This window comes from Manacus vitellinus, unplaced genomic scaffold, assembly GCF_001715985.3.
Source record: "Manacus vitellinus isolate BGI_N305 unplaced genomic scaffold, ASM171598v3 scaffold_16_pilon, whole genome shotgun sequence".
NCBI classification, from domain to species: domain Eukaryota; kingdom Metazoa; phylum Chordata; class Aves; order Passeriformes; family Pipridae; genus Manacus; species Manacus vitellinus.
In genome coordinates this window covers 10,727,295-10,743,333 of record NW_021939189.1, presented here as the reverse complement: position 1 = coordinate 10,743,333, position 16,039 = coordinate 10,727,295, and the positions used below count along the sequence as shown (strand labels likewise).

Sequence of the window (16,039 nt, the reverse complement as noted above, 5' to 3'; positions counted from 1 at the left end):
TGGTCTATAAACATAACACAGCATAGAGAGTTTACTTCTATTACCATTTTTCTACTAATAAAGAGATTTACCTCCTTCCAATGAATCCCCTGAAAAGAATCAGCATGAACACTGAAGGTCAGCTACACAGTAGAGGAGCAATGAAACAAAGACATTTTAATTCAGTTCATGTCTTAAAGGCAGTGAAAAATGGAATACCAGAACAATCTTTAGCTTTGGTGAGTTTTGCTGAACTCATGTTCCCATCCTTACAAAGCTAATCTTAAGACTATATTACAGTGATGTTGAATTTAATTACCTTCAATTACTCAGGAGCAAAGCTCTTTCCAGCAAGAAAAATGACATTATTGGGTTAGTTTCCAGTACACAAATGTTGTTCCTGCCGAGTCTCAAAGACATTGCAGTGATAGAGAACTTCAAAACGAAGGAGAAGAGCAAAAAGAAGAGTTGGTTTTTTTTAAAAAAAAGCTACCTAAAGAGATCACATTCACAGACTTGGCTGGATCTAACAGTCCTGACTGTGTAACAGACCATGGACACACAGAGCATAAGGATAACCATATCTGCTCCAAATTTAATTTAGCCCAACATCCTGTTGGCAAGAACCTCCAGTAGCAGATGATTACAGACAGTATAGAAGAAACAGGAAATATCTGCAGTTGGCCAAAATTCTGGTTGAACAGTTTTATTCCCTTGACACCTACTGATGGATTAGGTTCCTACCTGCAAGGACATATCCTAGTGTCTATTTACCATCCTGTAACTTCTCTTACAGGGATTGAGTACCAAGAACATACAAAATAAACAAAGACCAATAAGACTACACTGTCATATAGTGAATACAATGTGAAACCTTGACTTAATAGGAATACTGAAAGGAAATGAAACAAAGAGGGAAAAATACAACTTACATTCTCTATTTTATGGATTTGTTCTTTGGTATATTCTTTAGTAATTTCCTGCTTTGGTAATATAATTATGATATAATATAAGAGATAATTTTATTAAATAAATATAATTTATAAAATTATAATTGGAAGAGACAGTGATTGCCATTATCCACATGTCTCTTTAACCTCAAAGTTTGTGTTAAGTATTTATATATCAAGCTGAGAATTAAAGAAATAGAAAAGTGGTTTAGATGTTTTCATAGAGAGATTGTGTTGTTCCTAAGTGTTAAATAGTCCATTAACTAGTTCATCAAAGAACTTGTGCTTTGAGAATTATGCTGAGCATAACAGGTGTGCAGGGAAAAGGTGGACATCTTATAAATTTGTATATTCAGAAGCACCTTGTAAAACTGTTAAAGTACTGAAATTTCTGTCTATATTATATTGAATATTACTCAAAATCATTCTTCCAGGTCTGTGAGAGACCTCTGATATTTAGTGTGGATACTAAATTTAAGCACGTGATACAACTGCAATGTGTCATTGATAAACTAATAAACTTTCAGTGTATGATTTCTCAACCTTAATAGCCTCTTTCCATAGTTTATGTACATAAAGGAAGAAACGTGACTAAAGTAGAAAAACAAGTACCCCAAACCAAAATAAAATAACTCCAACAAGTCAGTATGAATGTCACCATCAACTTCAGAAAAAAGAAATCTAAAAAAATGTAAAAATTGTAACAATAATAATATTGCCTTGGACAAAACCTTTTGGCATTTCCTTTTTAAAAGTAGAAGGATTTCTTACTACTGTAACTTCAGCCAACATCAGCTTACTCAAAGAAATCTCCATTCCTACTAGCATGACTTGTTTTAAAAAGTCATTTTGAATCTTTCATTTTTTTAAAATTCTGTATAAATAGAAAACTCTAACACAGATATTTTTTTTTGAATAAACCTCTCCTTAAGTTAACGGCCAGCACAGGCAAAAGAGCAAATGGATATAAGCTGTCACTGAAAAAATGTGGATTGCAAATTACTAGGAAGTCTGCAGCCATTAAAATAAATCAAACTCTGGAACAGCCCTCGGCAGAAACACTGGGGGCAAAGAAATAACAATTCCAATTTAGTATTGGCAAAGTTTATGAAAAGAGAATTATCTGATGCAATTCCCAGGCTAGCAGAACACTGGACTTGATGACCCAGAGATCCCTTCCACTGTTATGTTCTTTGTTTGGCTAAATGCAGATGTTCATCTGTTTTTCAGCCTCACTGTGGTTTTTCTAAAGTGAAATTTAAATGAAAGTTAACATAATTTTTGTTAGTTTCAGTTACAAATTGCCCTTTGTAAGAATTGTTCCTAGGCCTGCAGCAGGGTGGAACTTGTCAAAGAAGTCCAAAAGCTTTACTTAAAGCTGGCTTAGCATTATGGAGAAGTACAGAAGTGTAAGTGCTCCAAGATGAATGCCCAGCACTGCACACACCATGAGAAGAGGTAACAGACCTGGTAAGGAAAATAGGAAATAAAAATCAACAATACAGACTAGGACTGACACATGAGTAATATCAAGGAGGAAAGCAAAGCAGAACAGGGAAGAAAGCAAAGGACATCACAATATAAAGAAGTATAGGAAAGGAAAAATATCACATATATTTAATGCCTTCCAAAAAAAACCACACACCAATTATTGAAAAATTATTAGTATGTGTGATGGCTGTGAAAAGCCAATGCAAACTTGGAAGGGAAAAAATGAAATGTTTTTTTAAAGAGGAAAGTCATCGTTCAGGTGAGAATCTAACACGTGTCTCTGTCTCCCTCTCACTCACTTGTCTCCTCCACACCGTTGGAATTTGCCTGGAGTTGCTGCCTTTGAAAGACCCCATTTTGGAGAACAAGTCACAGGACAGTTGCTGTGGCAGAGTTCTGTCAGCGACTCAGTGTGGAAGGAAACAGCTCAAACTCAGATGTATAGCTCTAAACTATTGCTTAAGACAACATTAATAATATTTAATCTTGAAAACAACCTGGTGTTCCTTAATAACTTGCACCATCCTCTCGCCTTTGCTAATTTTTTTCTTTTTTACTAACATGAGAATGTTTTTTATGTTGCAGGTAACTTAAATGTATCATAGTGACCACAGAGATATATACCAGGGAGATGAAAATAAAACAGTTTATAGAAAACAACACTAAATGTTTTCTGGGTTTGAATAAGTAAGTTCTCAGAGCAGCCTTTAATGATTTTCAAATACACGTATCTTTACAGCTCCAATCAGTCATAAAAGCACACAAAGGTCAGGCAAATACTTTATCTTATTTAAGACACTGTGTGGTCTGTTTTCTATCACTCACAAGTTCTAAGGTTTAAACTCTTCCAAGGAGATGATACTGCTACACAAGACTTCAAAATAAAGGCTTTACACAGATTCTGTGAACCTTGACGGCTGAGTATATATTCCAAATGAAACCATGTGCCTGATACATTCTAAGATACACTGATACTTTGAAAATAGAAAAATTTTATACTGACATCACAACTTCAAAATGTACTCAAAAATTATCACCATTCGGTTTTTTAAGCAGTTTTACGCAGACACGATCACATACAGGGATTTTTGAAAGTCTAGCCCTTTTTTTACATGAATATACGTAATTTTTCCATTTTTCAAGAACAATTGCTTGAGATTTTCAATAAACACGGAAATATTACTGATTATGAGTTCAGCTAAACCTTCTGAGTTGACTGGAGAGCAACCAACCATTTTACAGCCCTTGCCATGTGCCTTTGCAGGTATTCTAGAAATCCGAACGGTGGCAGTTGGAATAGTGGCAATCAAAGGAGTGGAAAGTGAATACTTTCTGGCAATGAACAAGTCAGGAAGACTCTATGGAAAGGTATGGATGCAAACTTCTCTTATGTGTACAGTCACCCTGTAAAATCTTAAAGATACACATTTTCAGATGTAGCATCTGTATGGTTTTTTATAAAACAGATTCCTAACAAAGTAAAACGTATCCTGTGCTTATCTCATACATCCCATACTAGACTTTTACGCCCATTTAATAAATTCAATTATTAGAGCTTATACACTCCTTCAAAATATCCAACATTCAGATTTCAGAAGTCAAATTTATTTATTAAAATATTAATAATACGCAGGGTTTATAATGCATCTCCCATTTTCCCTAAATATTTAAGAACACTTGCACTTATCTTACTCTATTTTATTATTTACTCTCAACAGAAAGTCTGCAACGAGGACTGCAACTTCATAGAACTGATTGAAGAAAACCACTATAACACATATGCTTCTGCAAAATGGACACACAAAGGAAAGGAGATGTTTGTTACACTAAACCACAAAGGGGTTCCAATGAAAGGTAAAAAAACAAAGAAAGAACACAGAGCATCCCACTTTCTTCCTCTGGCAATATCCTAATCCCAAATGATCTATAAAGAACTAGTTCCAGCAGGAAGATTAATTTTAAGAAGACTATTTGACAAGATATCAAGAGAGGCTGGAATACTACTGAGAAACTGAACAAGCTGGACTTGCGCATTTATGTTTATTTTTAAGAGACTACATGAAAAGATTTGAAAATATACACAAAACCAGATTTAGTAACTAAAAGTTGTAAAAAATTCTAAAGAGTTGTACAATCATTATCTTAGTCATTGTAACTGGGTAGTTTCTTAAATTAATTTACCCTGAAGAATAAGTCATTACTTGATTATCTGATAATATTTTATTTAAAAAACCTATCTGCTTCTTAAATATGGCTGCTATAATAATAATAAGCAGATGATAATGTTGTGTAAAATATGTCAGACTTTAAGGCTGCTGGAATGAGTTGTCAGATTATCAAGTCAATAGAAAATGTGGAGGCTGAGCAGTATTTTAAATACTTCCCCCAAGAAACTGATATCCTATACATAAACTATATGATCAGAAAAAAAATATAATCTTGTAAATGTTTATTGTTGTATTCAGATAAAAGAGTTAGTTTGGAAAAATTAAGTTTACTCTAACACAAAATGTTCCTATCTATTAATGAAACAAATACCTAATGCTGCTCTAAAAGATGTTTCAAATAGTGTATGTAAAATAAAAATAGGAATAAATAACGTACTTCATCTCACTTTTCACAAATTAACATTTTATATAACGATGAAGCAAAAATTCAGACATATTAAGGTTTTTTATGTAACATATCCTATCTTTTGTATAATTCCTGTTAGGGCATACAGCTTTCAATATTATTTTTCCATCCTTATACATGCTTTTTCTGTTGTTACAGCATTAAACTTTATTTTAAGTTGTATTTGAACTTTATTGTTTTAAGTTATTTAAATGTTATTTATAAAAAAAGATACTTATTAAGCTGCATCTGTTTCATATGCTTTTAATTCTAAAGGAATAACAAAATGGTCTGGCTGAGATGCATGAATTTTTTTCTGTGACCAGACACAAAGACTAGTACACAACCCTCCTGCCAACATACATTGGATGGCAGACAAAAATGACAGCCTGCAGCAAACCACACAATAGACATCTCAAAAGAAACAATGCAAAAATCTTAAAAATCTTTGCCACATACTCTTGCTGATTAAAGGCTCAGAGTTATGCCAGGTGAAAGAAGGTTACAGTTCCAGCAGGTAATGGAAATAACTCTCAGGTGGTAGAACCAAAACTCACAGATAAGAAACATGCACGAGACTGTAGGACTAGTTTGAAACTGCAGCTAAAATCAGTGTGACCTGCTGAAGAAAAGACATCTTAGTTTTCCAGCTATTAAAGTGTTCAACTAAGCCCTACATGACTAATGCATTATATCATTTCATTCTGCTCAGTTTTCCCCACATGTTTTCTTGGTAGTGTGATAACTGCACTTAGATAAAGATCACCAAAAAATGAGCTGAAGCAGCTGCCAGATGACTGGGATACAGTCAAGTTAATTAATAATGGTCTTAAATGCCCTATGCTGCATTACAAGTGTTTTGAGTCTACCACTTTTTTCCTGCAGGAAAAACTTTCTTTTTAAGAGCACTCACAGAAAACAGCAAAAATTCTCTTTAACAAATATTCTTTTTTCCAAAGAAATACTTGTCTAACAAATAGTGTCATTTGAAAATTGATTATGTTATTAGCAAGTCAAAAATCAAAGAAGATATAAAGAGATCCTTGCAGGAAAATGTGTCACTACAGCTGTATCAGTAAACCTTCCCTGTGCTCTTGCTGGTTTATCTATCACATGTTCCATGATCACAACAGACTGTACTATGAAAAGCTTTTTTGCTGATAATTGTCTGCACTCCTTTCTGTGAATATATAAACATGAAACCAAGTTCACACTCGTGATCAACAGTAACACACCAGCAGAAGTTTCTAAACTAGGTTAGTTGCAACTTTGAAATAAAAATGAAAATAACATCTCATTAAGATTGTGCTTAAAAGCTCTACTGAAGTTTGAATGAAAATGTAAGTACACGTTAATATATGAATATATATGTAAAAAACCCTTAAAATTAAAACCAGATGTAGACAAGCTCTTTTAAAAGATATTTTGATTATGTAATTGAAGGATCTAGAAACACAGTCATACAATTCCTGAGCCCCAGTTGTAATTAGCCTTTACTGCTGACTGCTTTCTCTAATGAATCCCTAAGTTACCATCATTACCAGGTAAGCCAAGGCTGCTTTATGTTTTACAGCTGTCATAACTGAAATGTCTCCTGTGAGGGAACTGTTCACAGAGAGACACTTGACTGCAAATGATGCAATTCTTCAGTACCACAGTCATATGGCCTTAAAACTGAACAATTTTCAACACAGCTTTATCTCAGAAAATCTCTTCTGAAATACTTATTTTTAACTCAGGAAAAAAGTCAGTTTAGTGCTAAAACTAGAAAATAATAATCAGAAAATGTAAAGTGATGATCCACAGCAGCAAACTATTAAAAGACAAGGATAATAAAAAGAAGCTATTAGGATTTAACAGATATTCAAATAGATGTCAGAAATCCTCACAAAAGCCTATTACATCAATTACATCACAATTTAATGTTAACATCAACATATAATATACCATGTGGGAGGAAAACACGTTTGTATGAAAAGAAACAGATATTCCTTTCTAGATATGGTTCAAGTAAACCCAAACAAAATGGCTATAAAAGCCAACCTCAGTTGTAATTTCTTTGCTTTTCCTTCAGAGGCATTGGCTTTCATGCAGCTTTTTATTTTGTTTACCACCAACACTACACAGTGTGCACAGACTGGGGTTTAGGAGTGAAACAAGCTCTGAGGGTTAAGTAGCACCTCTGACAGCCACTCACATTTCGTGGGAACTGCTCCACTACACAGGCTCTTTAAATTTAATTAGCAAGGTTCTACTTAATTACTTATCTTTTGCATTAGTGCTGATAAACACTCTGGGACACAGCAATGGGCAAATCTCATCTGAGGAATCTCACAGAAGGCTGCAGGATATCCATCCTTGGAGGTTTTCCAGGTCTGACTGGACAAAGCCCGACACAATCAGTGTGGGCTCTACTTTGAGCAGGAGATTGGACAAGAGACCTGCAGCACTCTGCCAACCTGAATGAGTCTAGATTCCATAGGAAAGTTATTTGTCTTGAAACAACGACACAAAACACATCTTCCACGTTAGGGGGATAATTACACATTTGTCTCATCACTTGTGTATCATTAAATGTATGCAAAATGGTGTAAACACACAATAAAAAATGACAATTGGACAATTTCCATGACTTTTTAAAACACCTGATATGGTACAACATGGCCTCACTTTTAGTTCTGTTGCAAGTACTTTAAAACACTGCTCTGCACAGCATCTGTAATAATCAGATTACTACATGATCCATTAATTATTAAAATACACTTGTCTGTGTTTTAAATTACTTTTTGAAGAAAACATGTATATTCTCTTTGAATAAGCTGAAGCAAAATGTAAGTTAATATTAAATCAATAAAGTAATGAGAACCACAGTATTTCATTGCACTCAACGACCAGTATCTGAGTAGTCTAAATATTTCTAAGTCTAAATAAATAAGCCTAGGATATCTATCTCCTCACTACCAACTTTTCAAAAACCATAGTAATTTCATAACATATAATATGTAGAAAATAAAAATCCAGTTAAGACGATTTTTCCCAAATTAGGAAAACAGGCATCCTCAGAGTTGAGATCCATACTTAGAAATAATAATGTACTTTTTTTAAACTAAGCAAAAAAAAAAGGAAATTCAACTGTTTACATCACTGGATGATTTTTAAAAGGTAACAGTTATTTAAATCACGTTTACTTAAAACAGTGGAGAAGGTGAATTTGTTAGCAGAAAAAAAGCTAAATTCTTTTTGCTGTTAGTAGAATAATGCTGAGAATCAGGACTGTATTTAAAGCAGACACTCAGATAGGAAAATATTCAAGAAGTTCCACAGGGTTTTTAACATGACATTTATATTAACTTTAATAATACCCCCACAACAAAATTACTTAAAAAGCTTTTTAACACCATACATTGAAATTCATAGTCTTAAATAAAATAAAACTTCAGAATTTAATTATATATATTTGGGAGGTGAGGGGGGGTTAACATAGTATTAAAGCTACCAAGTGTTAAGTCTTGACCTCTGTAAATAACTTCACAATAAATACCTGGTTGAGGAAAGCTGGCTTGTAAATCTCAAGCATTCCAGACACTGAAATTCCATAACTGCTTACATTCCAGACCTAAAATGGGAGATTTCCTTCAATTCTGTTTGGAAGGCAGATCCCAGCTTACCAAGATTCGTTGTTTCATTAAGGAAACACTTTTATTTAGAGGCCTGGCACTTCAAAAGGATGTCTCTTGACACAGAGGGGAAAAAAAATACTCACTTCAGATGAAATGACTTCCTCATGAGAATAACTATTTACCTGCAGTGCTAGGCAGAAAAGCAGAGGAGTTAGAATGAAGATGCATAAACTCATCACATAAAGGTTACAGTGTATTCAAGCTGAAGTCCAATATCAAATAACAATCCTCATTTCTACAATCATTTCTCAAACAGTGTTTTAATGAAGACCTGAACACTGAGCTTTATTCAGTGTAATCCAGATCCTGGGGTACACCAGGTACCCAGGGGTTGGCTGTTGGCACCTAGTGACAACTTGAAGGGTCAGGTTAAGTAGGCTGCTGAAATTCAATGTATTTCAATAGAAATGCTCAGTCACCCTCACAAGAAAAAGATGTTCTTTTAGCTGGTGCCCATTGTCTCTTGACCTATCACTGGGAAACACTGGAAAGAGCCTGGCTCAGTTCTCTTTTGAACCTTCCTTTCAGGTATTTATTACATTGATAAGTTTTCCCCTGAGCCTTCTCTTCTCCAGGCTAAACAGTCCCAGCACTCCCAGACTTTACTCATGGGGGAGATGCATCAGTCCCTTAATCACCCTTGTGGCCCTTCATTGGACTCTCTCCAGTATGTCCACATCTCTCCAGTAACTAAGGAGCCCAAAACTGAACACTCCAGGTGTGGTGTCACCAGTCCTGAGTAGAGCAGAAGAATGACTTCCCTATTCTTCCAACTAATCCAGTAATATCTTTAATACCACTAGAAATGGTTTTTATAATGTTACACTGTATAATTTTAATTAGAATTCAGGATCAAGTCTCTTTACAATTACAACTGGCTGTCTAAGCATAAACACAACTCACTATTACCTTGGACAGCACCAGTTTGGATGGTCAAGAATCTAGTCATCAGCTGCTCACTGTTGAGTTTTCAGAGCTCATCTACTGGCCTTTGAAACCTGGCTCTGCTGCAGATTTCTCATATAACTTTAAGCAAGCCATTTTCAATGTCCTATTTGATAAGTAAGAAAAACAAGTTTGAGCCTGGTACACACTACTAAAACATCAAACAAAATTCACTATTCATTTTTAATTGCTCTAACATTTTGATTTTGTGCAAAACAAACTGAAAATATTACTAATCATTTCTGTTGACAATCAAGATTTTGCAGTGTACTCTAAGTTCTATTCCAAAATGTACAGTCACATGCATTATGTGTTTAAAAATATTTACAAGACTTACTGGCTGCTGCAGAACTGGCAGATGCAGCAGCTTGTGTGTTAGCAGTAGCATCTTTACTGTATGATTTACTGTGACAGCCTTAAAGCTTTTGAGATTCCATTTCTTCCACACCCATTTCCTTGGTTTTAGATCTGAAAAGAAAAAACTTAATTTAGAAAAATGTTTATGTTAATTTTGAAAATCACCCTATGAAATATTCCCAAATGAAATTAAAATTGCTTTGTTTCCTGCCTAAAATGGGCAAATTTTTATGCCCACGGTCAACTTTCAGGCGTGGGTTCCAAGCCTGTTAACTGAAATAATTATACTCATAGAGTTAAAGTTAACCAGAACAGTTTTTGCTATCTCCCTTCTGCTTCTGCTTGGTTTTGCACATGGCTGAATATCCTTACTTTGTGGTTGTTCCAATTCTGGTAATTCAATACATTTGTATATGTTTTGTTGAGGTTGTGAATTATTCTCACAGCAATACTTAATTGACTTTATTCCTTGGTTTTCAGTATTCATTCCACTAGAATTTTACACAGCTCCCACACCATAAGTCTCATGCAGATACAGAATTTCTGCCATAGCAGTGGTCTCCCAGAGTCTTGGGATTTTTTCTGGTCTGACTAAATTTCAGTTAAATCAGTGCATTATCTATTTATAGTGGTTACACATTACAGAGAATACTGTGGGCTTACCCAGCTCTTCCAAGTTAAAGACCCATTAGGACTTTGGAGCATATGTAACTTTGATGTGTGTAAACCTTCTCTAAATTAAATTTTCAGGGTGATCTTTTTCTACATACAATTTTCTCTCTCTGTAACTAAAAAGAAAATTCTGCCCAACAAACAGTGACTGACAGAAAGGAAGGTTTTGAGAAAAATATTTCTGTATTTTATATCTACTTCAAAAACATATTTCTATTGCATTTGTCAATCAGCTTCAACATACAAGATAATGAAATCCACATTGTCATGAAATCTAAATAAATGAGCAGTAAAGATAGAAATCTGCTCTAAATCTAAGTTTTGGAATGGATATCAAATGACATATGCAATCTAAAAATCATAAACTTTTACTGTCAAAACATGCAGATATTTAATGGTAATATAATACTACTTCCAGTAGAAATTTCTAGGACAGGTACAGTCTGAATCCTGTAAGGATATTTATAAAAAGTGGCCATTTTTTATAGAGAGACACCTTCAGGGCCACCTAAATGCTTAGCTTTTACTGAGAAGAGCAAAAGAGCTTCTTTGGGTATTTCAACATTAGGTTGTCAAAATACAGGGACTGGTGTGAATATGCCAGGTACCTGCAAAGCTCTCAATCTTTTACTGGTTTTTGTTTTGGTTTGGTTTGGTTTTAATTTTCCATAAACCTAGGACTGAAAGTCGAAACATCTAAAGTTTAAAACACAAAAATGAAGGTACACAAAATTAGTGAGGCATCAAGTTACATCTGTGACATTAAATTTACTACATAATTAAAAAATACATAAGAAGAAAATGTTGTAAATAACAATGACAAAGAAGAGGAAGACACTGGACTAACATTTCCTTCTACTTTAGGAGGCAAGAACTGAGTCTAAGCTGTGCCAGAACTGTGTCAAGAAGTGCCAATAGGATGTTAATATTTCTTGCATCTTGTTTATCTGGGTATATTTGCACCTATTTAAGCACAAATAAACAAAAATTTTTAATCAGTCCTCCAAAGGTGTGTGGCATTTCAGAAAGCAGCATCAGCTTCTGGCAGTGTATTATAAATATCTCTAACAGGAAGAGCTGTAGATTATAAACTCATATAAAATTTTTATCCAGTGCAAGTAATAAGATCTCCAGCCATTATTTGGATGTCAAGGCATTAGGCTTTGCTTAAAAAAAGAAAAAGACATTTTATATTTTTTAGGACTAGTGGTACATTGTCAACTTCAACTAACATGCTTCTCTGTGTGCATTTTTACCACTTTTTCTCAAAAATCTTGCATTTGTGCACATGTTTTGTGGCAAGTCAGGTCACTCTTTAGACACAGAGTTTATCAAGGTTGCTCAAGAATCTGAATTTTAAATCTCTCCTTCACTCTGCACAACTTGTTTTTATCAGCTTGACAGTATTTGGACTTGGATAAATGACAGGAATTATGTTTCCTTCATTTATAAATGTGAAGCAGTCAAAATTCACTCAGAATATTTACAATACTCTTCAGTCTGATCAGGTAGAAACTATCTTAAAATAGATTGTGAAATTCAACCAGTGTAATACTAATTAATGATAGGTTAATGTGCAAAAAATTATTTTTATTAATAATAACAACTTTATATGCAAAAAAAAAAAAGTCAGGATTGCAGACTATGACTTCTCACTTGTCTGCAAGGGAAGTAACTAAAGTATTTAAAGCCATACCTAATTCCCACTGAAGTGAGTAAAAGATAAAACCAGAGAGTCAGGGTTGCAATAACACTCTAAACTGCTGTTTACAATTTTTGTGGCTAAGTCAGTCATCATATTTACACAGTGTTTAGAATTTCCATTACCCAATATATCTGAATTCATGTAGCCTTAGAAAAATTGACTGACTCAGTTTGGTGTCAGAGATATTTCTTCGACTTCCAAGTCAAACCATAGTCATTAGACAGAATCCTGTGTACCTGTTTACATGTAAGGCAAAAAAAAAATCACCTATATATTTCTAACATTTGACTTCTCAGCAATATATTTGGTAACCTGAAAAATGTTTAAATACTCAATTCATAATTAATGTTATTTCACACAATGATATAAACAATATTTTCAGCTAATTCTTACTATGAACTGTGAAGGTACTTCAGATAAGGAGCACTGGTCTAAAACAGATACTTCAGGTGACTACAGATACCTTTGGAGATATAAAGAAATAAAAAGGACTTTTTCAAGTTGTTTTTCTTTTCTCCCCCAACAAACATACAGAGAGAGGTGTAATCCCATTTCTGGATCCAATTAAAAAAAAGTGAAAATTTAATCTTTCTTGTTTAATCCATAAAAAGAATTAAAAATATGTAACGCTCCTGTGCTTTCCCCATCTCACTCGTCTGAGTCAGAATTTCCTCTGCAGCAATTTGCTCTGTAACAATGTCTTAAAAAAATTAGCAAGGTTTAGGTAGAAATAGAGGCTGGATTGATAATTTTATTGATTAAAAGCTCTAATCAGGCAAAGACTTTACACATATCTGGATCTACATCTAAATGTGTCTGTACACAAAACTTATCACACTGTACAGTCCTGTTGCATCACTGGAATGATTGGAAGGCTTGAAAGTCACCATTTTGATCTTTCTATATGACTCATCTTTCCTTCATAACACCAAGAGCTGTGGAGAACAACATGTTTGCACAGACTTTTGCCTGCACTTTATTTAGGCCTGAAGAAAAATGCTCCTAAACCCCAGGCAGAACTGGGACTTTGGCTTATTAGACTTTTTTAAATTATAAACTTGACTCTTACAACCTGAAGGAAAGCTGTAAACACTTATCTGGGCCAATCTTTCAGGTACTCTTTTCAAGGATGTTCCTCTAGATGAGCTGGGCCACTGTAACAAAAATACTTTTTCAGCACAATTCTCTAGTTCAGTGACATGGGTCAAATCTGAGAGTGGACTGATGTTCAGTGGAACACGTTCATACACACATTTACATATGACACTGAAGGAATAATCTTTTTGTAGCTTACCCACCAAAGAGAAAGGTTCATCGAGAGAGAGACAACTCAGCCATTCCTTCTGCAGTCAGTCCATTGGAAAAACAGTTATTTCTGAAAATTACACAAATGCAAAGATTAAGTAATCTGTGAACTCTATTTTGCATAAAGAATTGTAATAGGAGTGTAAATGCATATAACATCTAAGAATCTCTAATTTTGGCACCACTGTAAGGAGACTGTGATTTCCTCCTGTCCCATGTACTGCATTCAGAGGTGATTACATCATCTCCAGGAGACAGAACAACTGAAATAGGCCAGGGAGGCCCATTAGAGCAGACACAGAGTAATTAAAAAGACTATAACGTTTTAGTTAGACAAGGAGATAACTCAAGAAAAAAGGGTCATTATGTTTCTAAAGAGACAAATAAAATCATGTGCAATTTAAGTTCTCAGAAAGGCCAGTAATGCCTTCCATCTGTTGAGCACAGCTTTGGAAGCACAGGAGGAAAGTCTGTTCCTTGATCTAGCACAGAATTCAAACAAGCAGCCCAAATATTTGAGCAAATTGTTGAAACCAAAGGTAGTTGTTTGAAGTTAACCATCAAATTGATCACTTTCCTGAAATAACTTAGTAAGTGTTAATACGGAGTAATTCATGTGTTTTTAAGCCCTCTGGTAGAGCTGAAAGACATCAACATGTTCTATCTTAATAGCAGGGCAGCAAGACAAATTATTTCTTTAAAAAAAAAATCAGTAAAATGTAAGGAAGCTATTGATACACATATGTTCATTCTGTGATTCTGTGACTTCAGGGTAAAAAGGAAAAAGGTAATAATAGCAATTAGAAATTAAAAAAATTAATATTTTGTTCTTACATTATCCCTAATTAAATGTTTCCATTTTTATGTCAAGTTGCTCTTTATACTGGAATGTTCCACCCACCAAAATATTTTCACACATTTTTTGTTTCTTTGTTCCAGTGAGAGAAGTAGTTCTGGGTCAAAGCAAAATGCAAAAAATATGTAAGGGCACTTAATCAGAAAGGTAGAACCTCCATTTCCTTCGCAGTACCTCCATAACATTTATACTATTATTATTTATGCACTTCTTAAATACACACTGAAGAAAAAGCAACAAATCTGGCACTGTTCTTACAGATTTAGTTTTTAGTTTAGAAGTGGGAAGCAATGGGAGAGTTTCAGATTAGCCAAAGTGTTCACTGAAATCAATCAACTGGTATCTTCTGAGTTCAGTTTAATTTAAAAATCAAACTTTAGAGTTGCAACTGAGTAGAAATCAAGCGTGAGGAATTCTGGTTTGGAAAAGATAATATTTTTTAGTATATTCTGAAATTAAGAGCCCCAAACAAAAATGATACAGCATCCACTCCTAAAATATTATTTCAGTATTGCAGTTTTTGGGTAAATAACTGTATAGGATAAAAGTCTACAAAGGAGTAATTCAGCTTTCAGAGCCTGATTTTAAATTATGAGGAAGCTCAGTTTATTCCCAAACAAGTTCTGCACTAAGCACCCAAAGGAATAATTCAAAGAGATGGTAAACTTAGCAAAACCTACTAAAATTAAGTTTGTCAAGAAAGAGTTTTAGAAACCATTATAAAAGTCTTCTTTTGTCTAATAAACATTTTTATTTTGACATCATTAACTACTGAACATCACAAGGTATTGTCACGGCGTAAGGTAGTAAAAAATACGGATGGAGAAATGTAGCTCATTTTCCCTACTACTGCAATGTGTGACATGCTGCAAGCATGAAGAACTGATCAAGTCAAAACAAAACAATAACAGAATGCTGGTAAGCATTCTCTGCCACTGAATGTAATATCACTGAAGTCAGTGAGGTTTTTGGGGTGTAACTGAGATCAAAGTTTGGCATAAAATCTGCCTATAATGTCAACTTTTCCCACTAAAGCTACTGCAACTAATACATCACAGACTTCATTTCACTGAGAGAAATATTCTCTATACCAAAATTACTGGTTTAGTTTAGTCACTTCAACCTAAAAATGCAGTTACTAAAGACTGAATATTGGGTAAATGCTACTGTGGGGCAGCATCCTCAACCAGGCCAAGGAATTTCACAGAGCAGATCCCATGCCCTCTTTGGAGAGAGAGATGCAGAACCAGCACCAGGCACTCGGTATGCTGTAAGTATACTACTAGGTGGAGGAAAAATACAGGTAAAGAAAAATCCAACTGATCCAGCTTTAGAGGAGTTGCCAAGGCAGTGACACAAACCCGCAGCCTCCCGCCCCAGCGCTTTCCAGGCGGTGCCCTCACGGCGGGGGCAGAGCTGGGCACATGTCACACGGCGGGAAACACCTGGCACGGACCCCGCTGGGAAGGGCGGGTTTGCCCCCGCT

General features: G+C 34.7%; 1 protein-coding gene across 1 annotated transcript in view; it reads left to right on the top strand.

Annotated features, from left to right (window-relative positions):
• FGF7 (fibroblast growth factor 7) overlaps nt 1–4,953 on the top strand; it is a 28,139-nt gene extending 23,186 nt beyond the window's left edge. The window contains exons 3-4 of the mRNA XM_008925425.3: nt 3,685–3,788; nt 4,139–4,953. Coding sequence (XP_008923673.1) covers nt 3,685–3,788; nt 4,139–4,333 — 299 coding nt within the window. The 3' untranslated portion in view covers nt 4,334–4,953. The remainder of the gene's footprint in view (nt 1–3,684; nt 3,789–4,138) is intronic.
• Nucleotides 4,954–16,039: the final 11,086 nt, after the last annotated feature.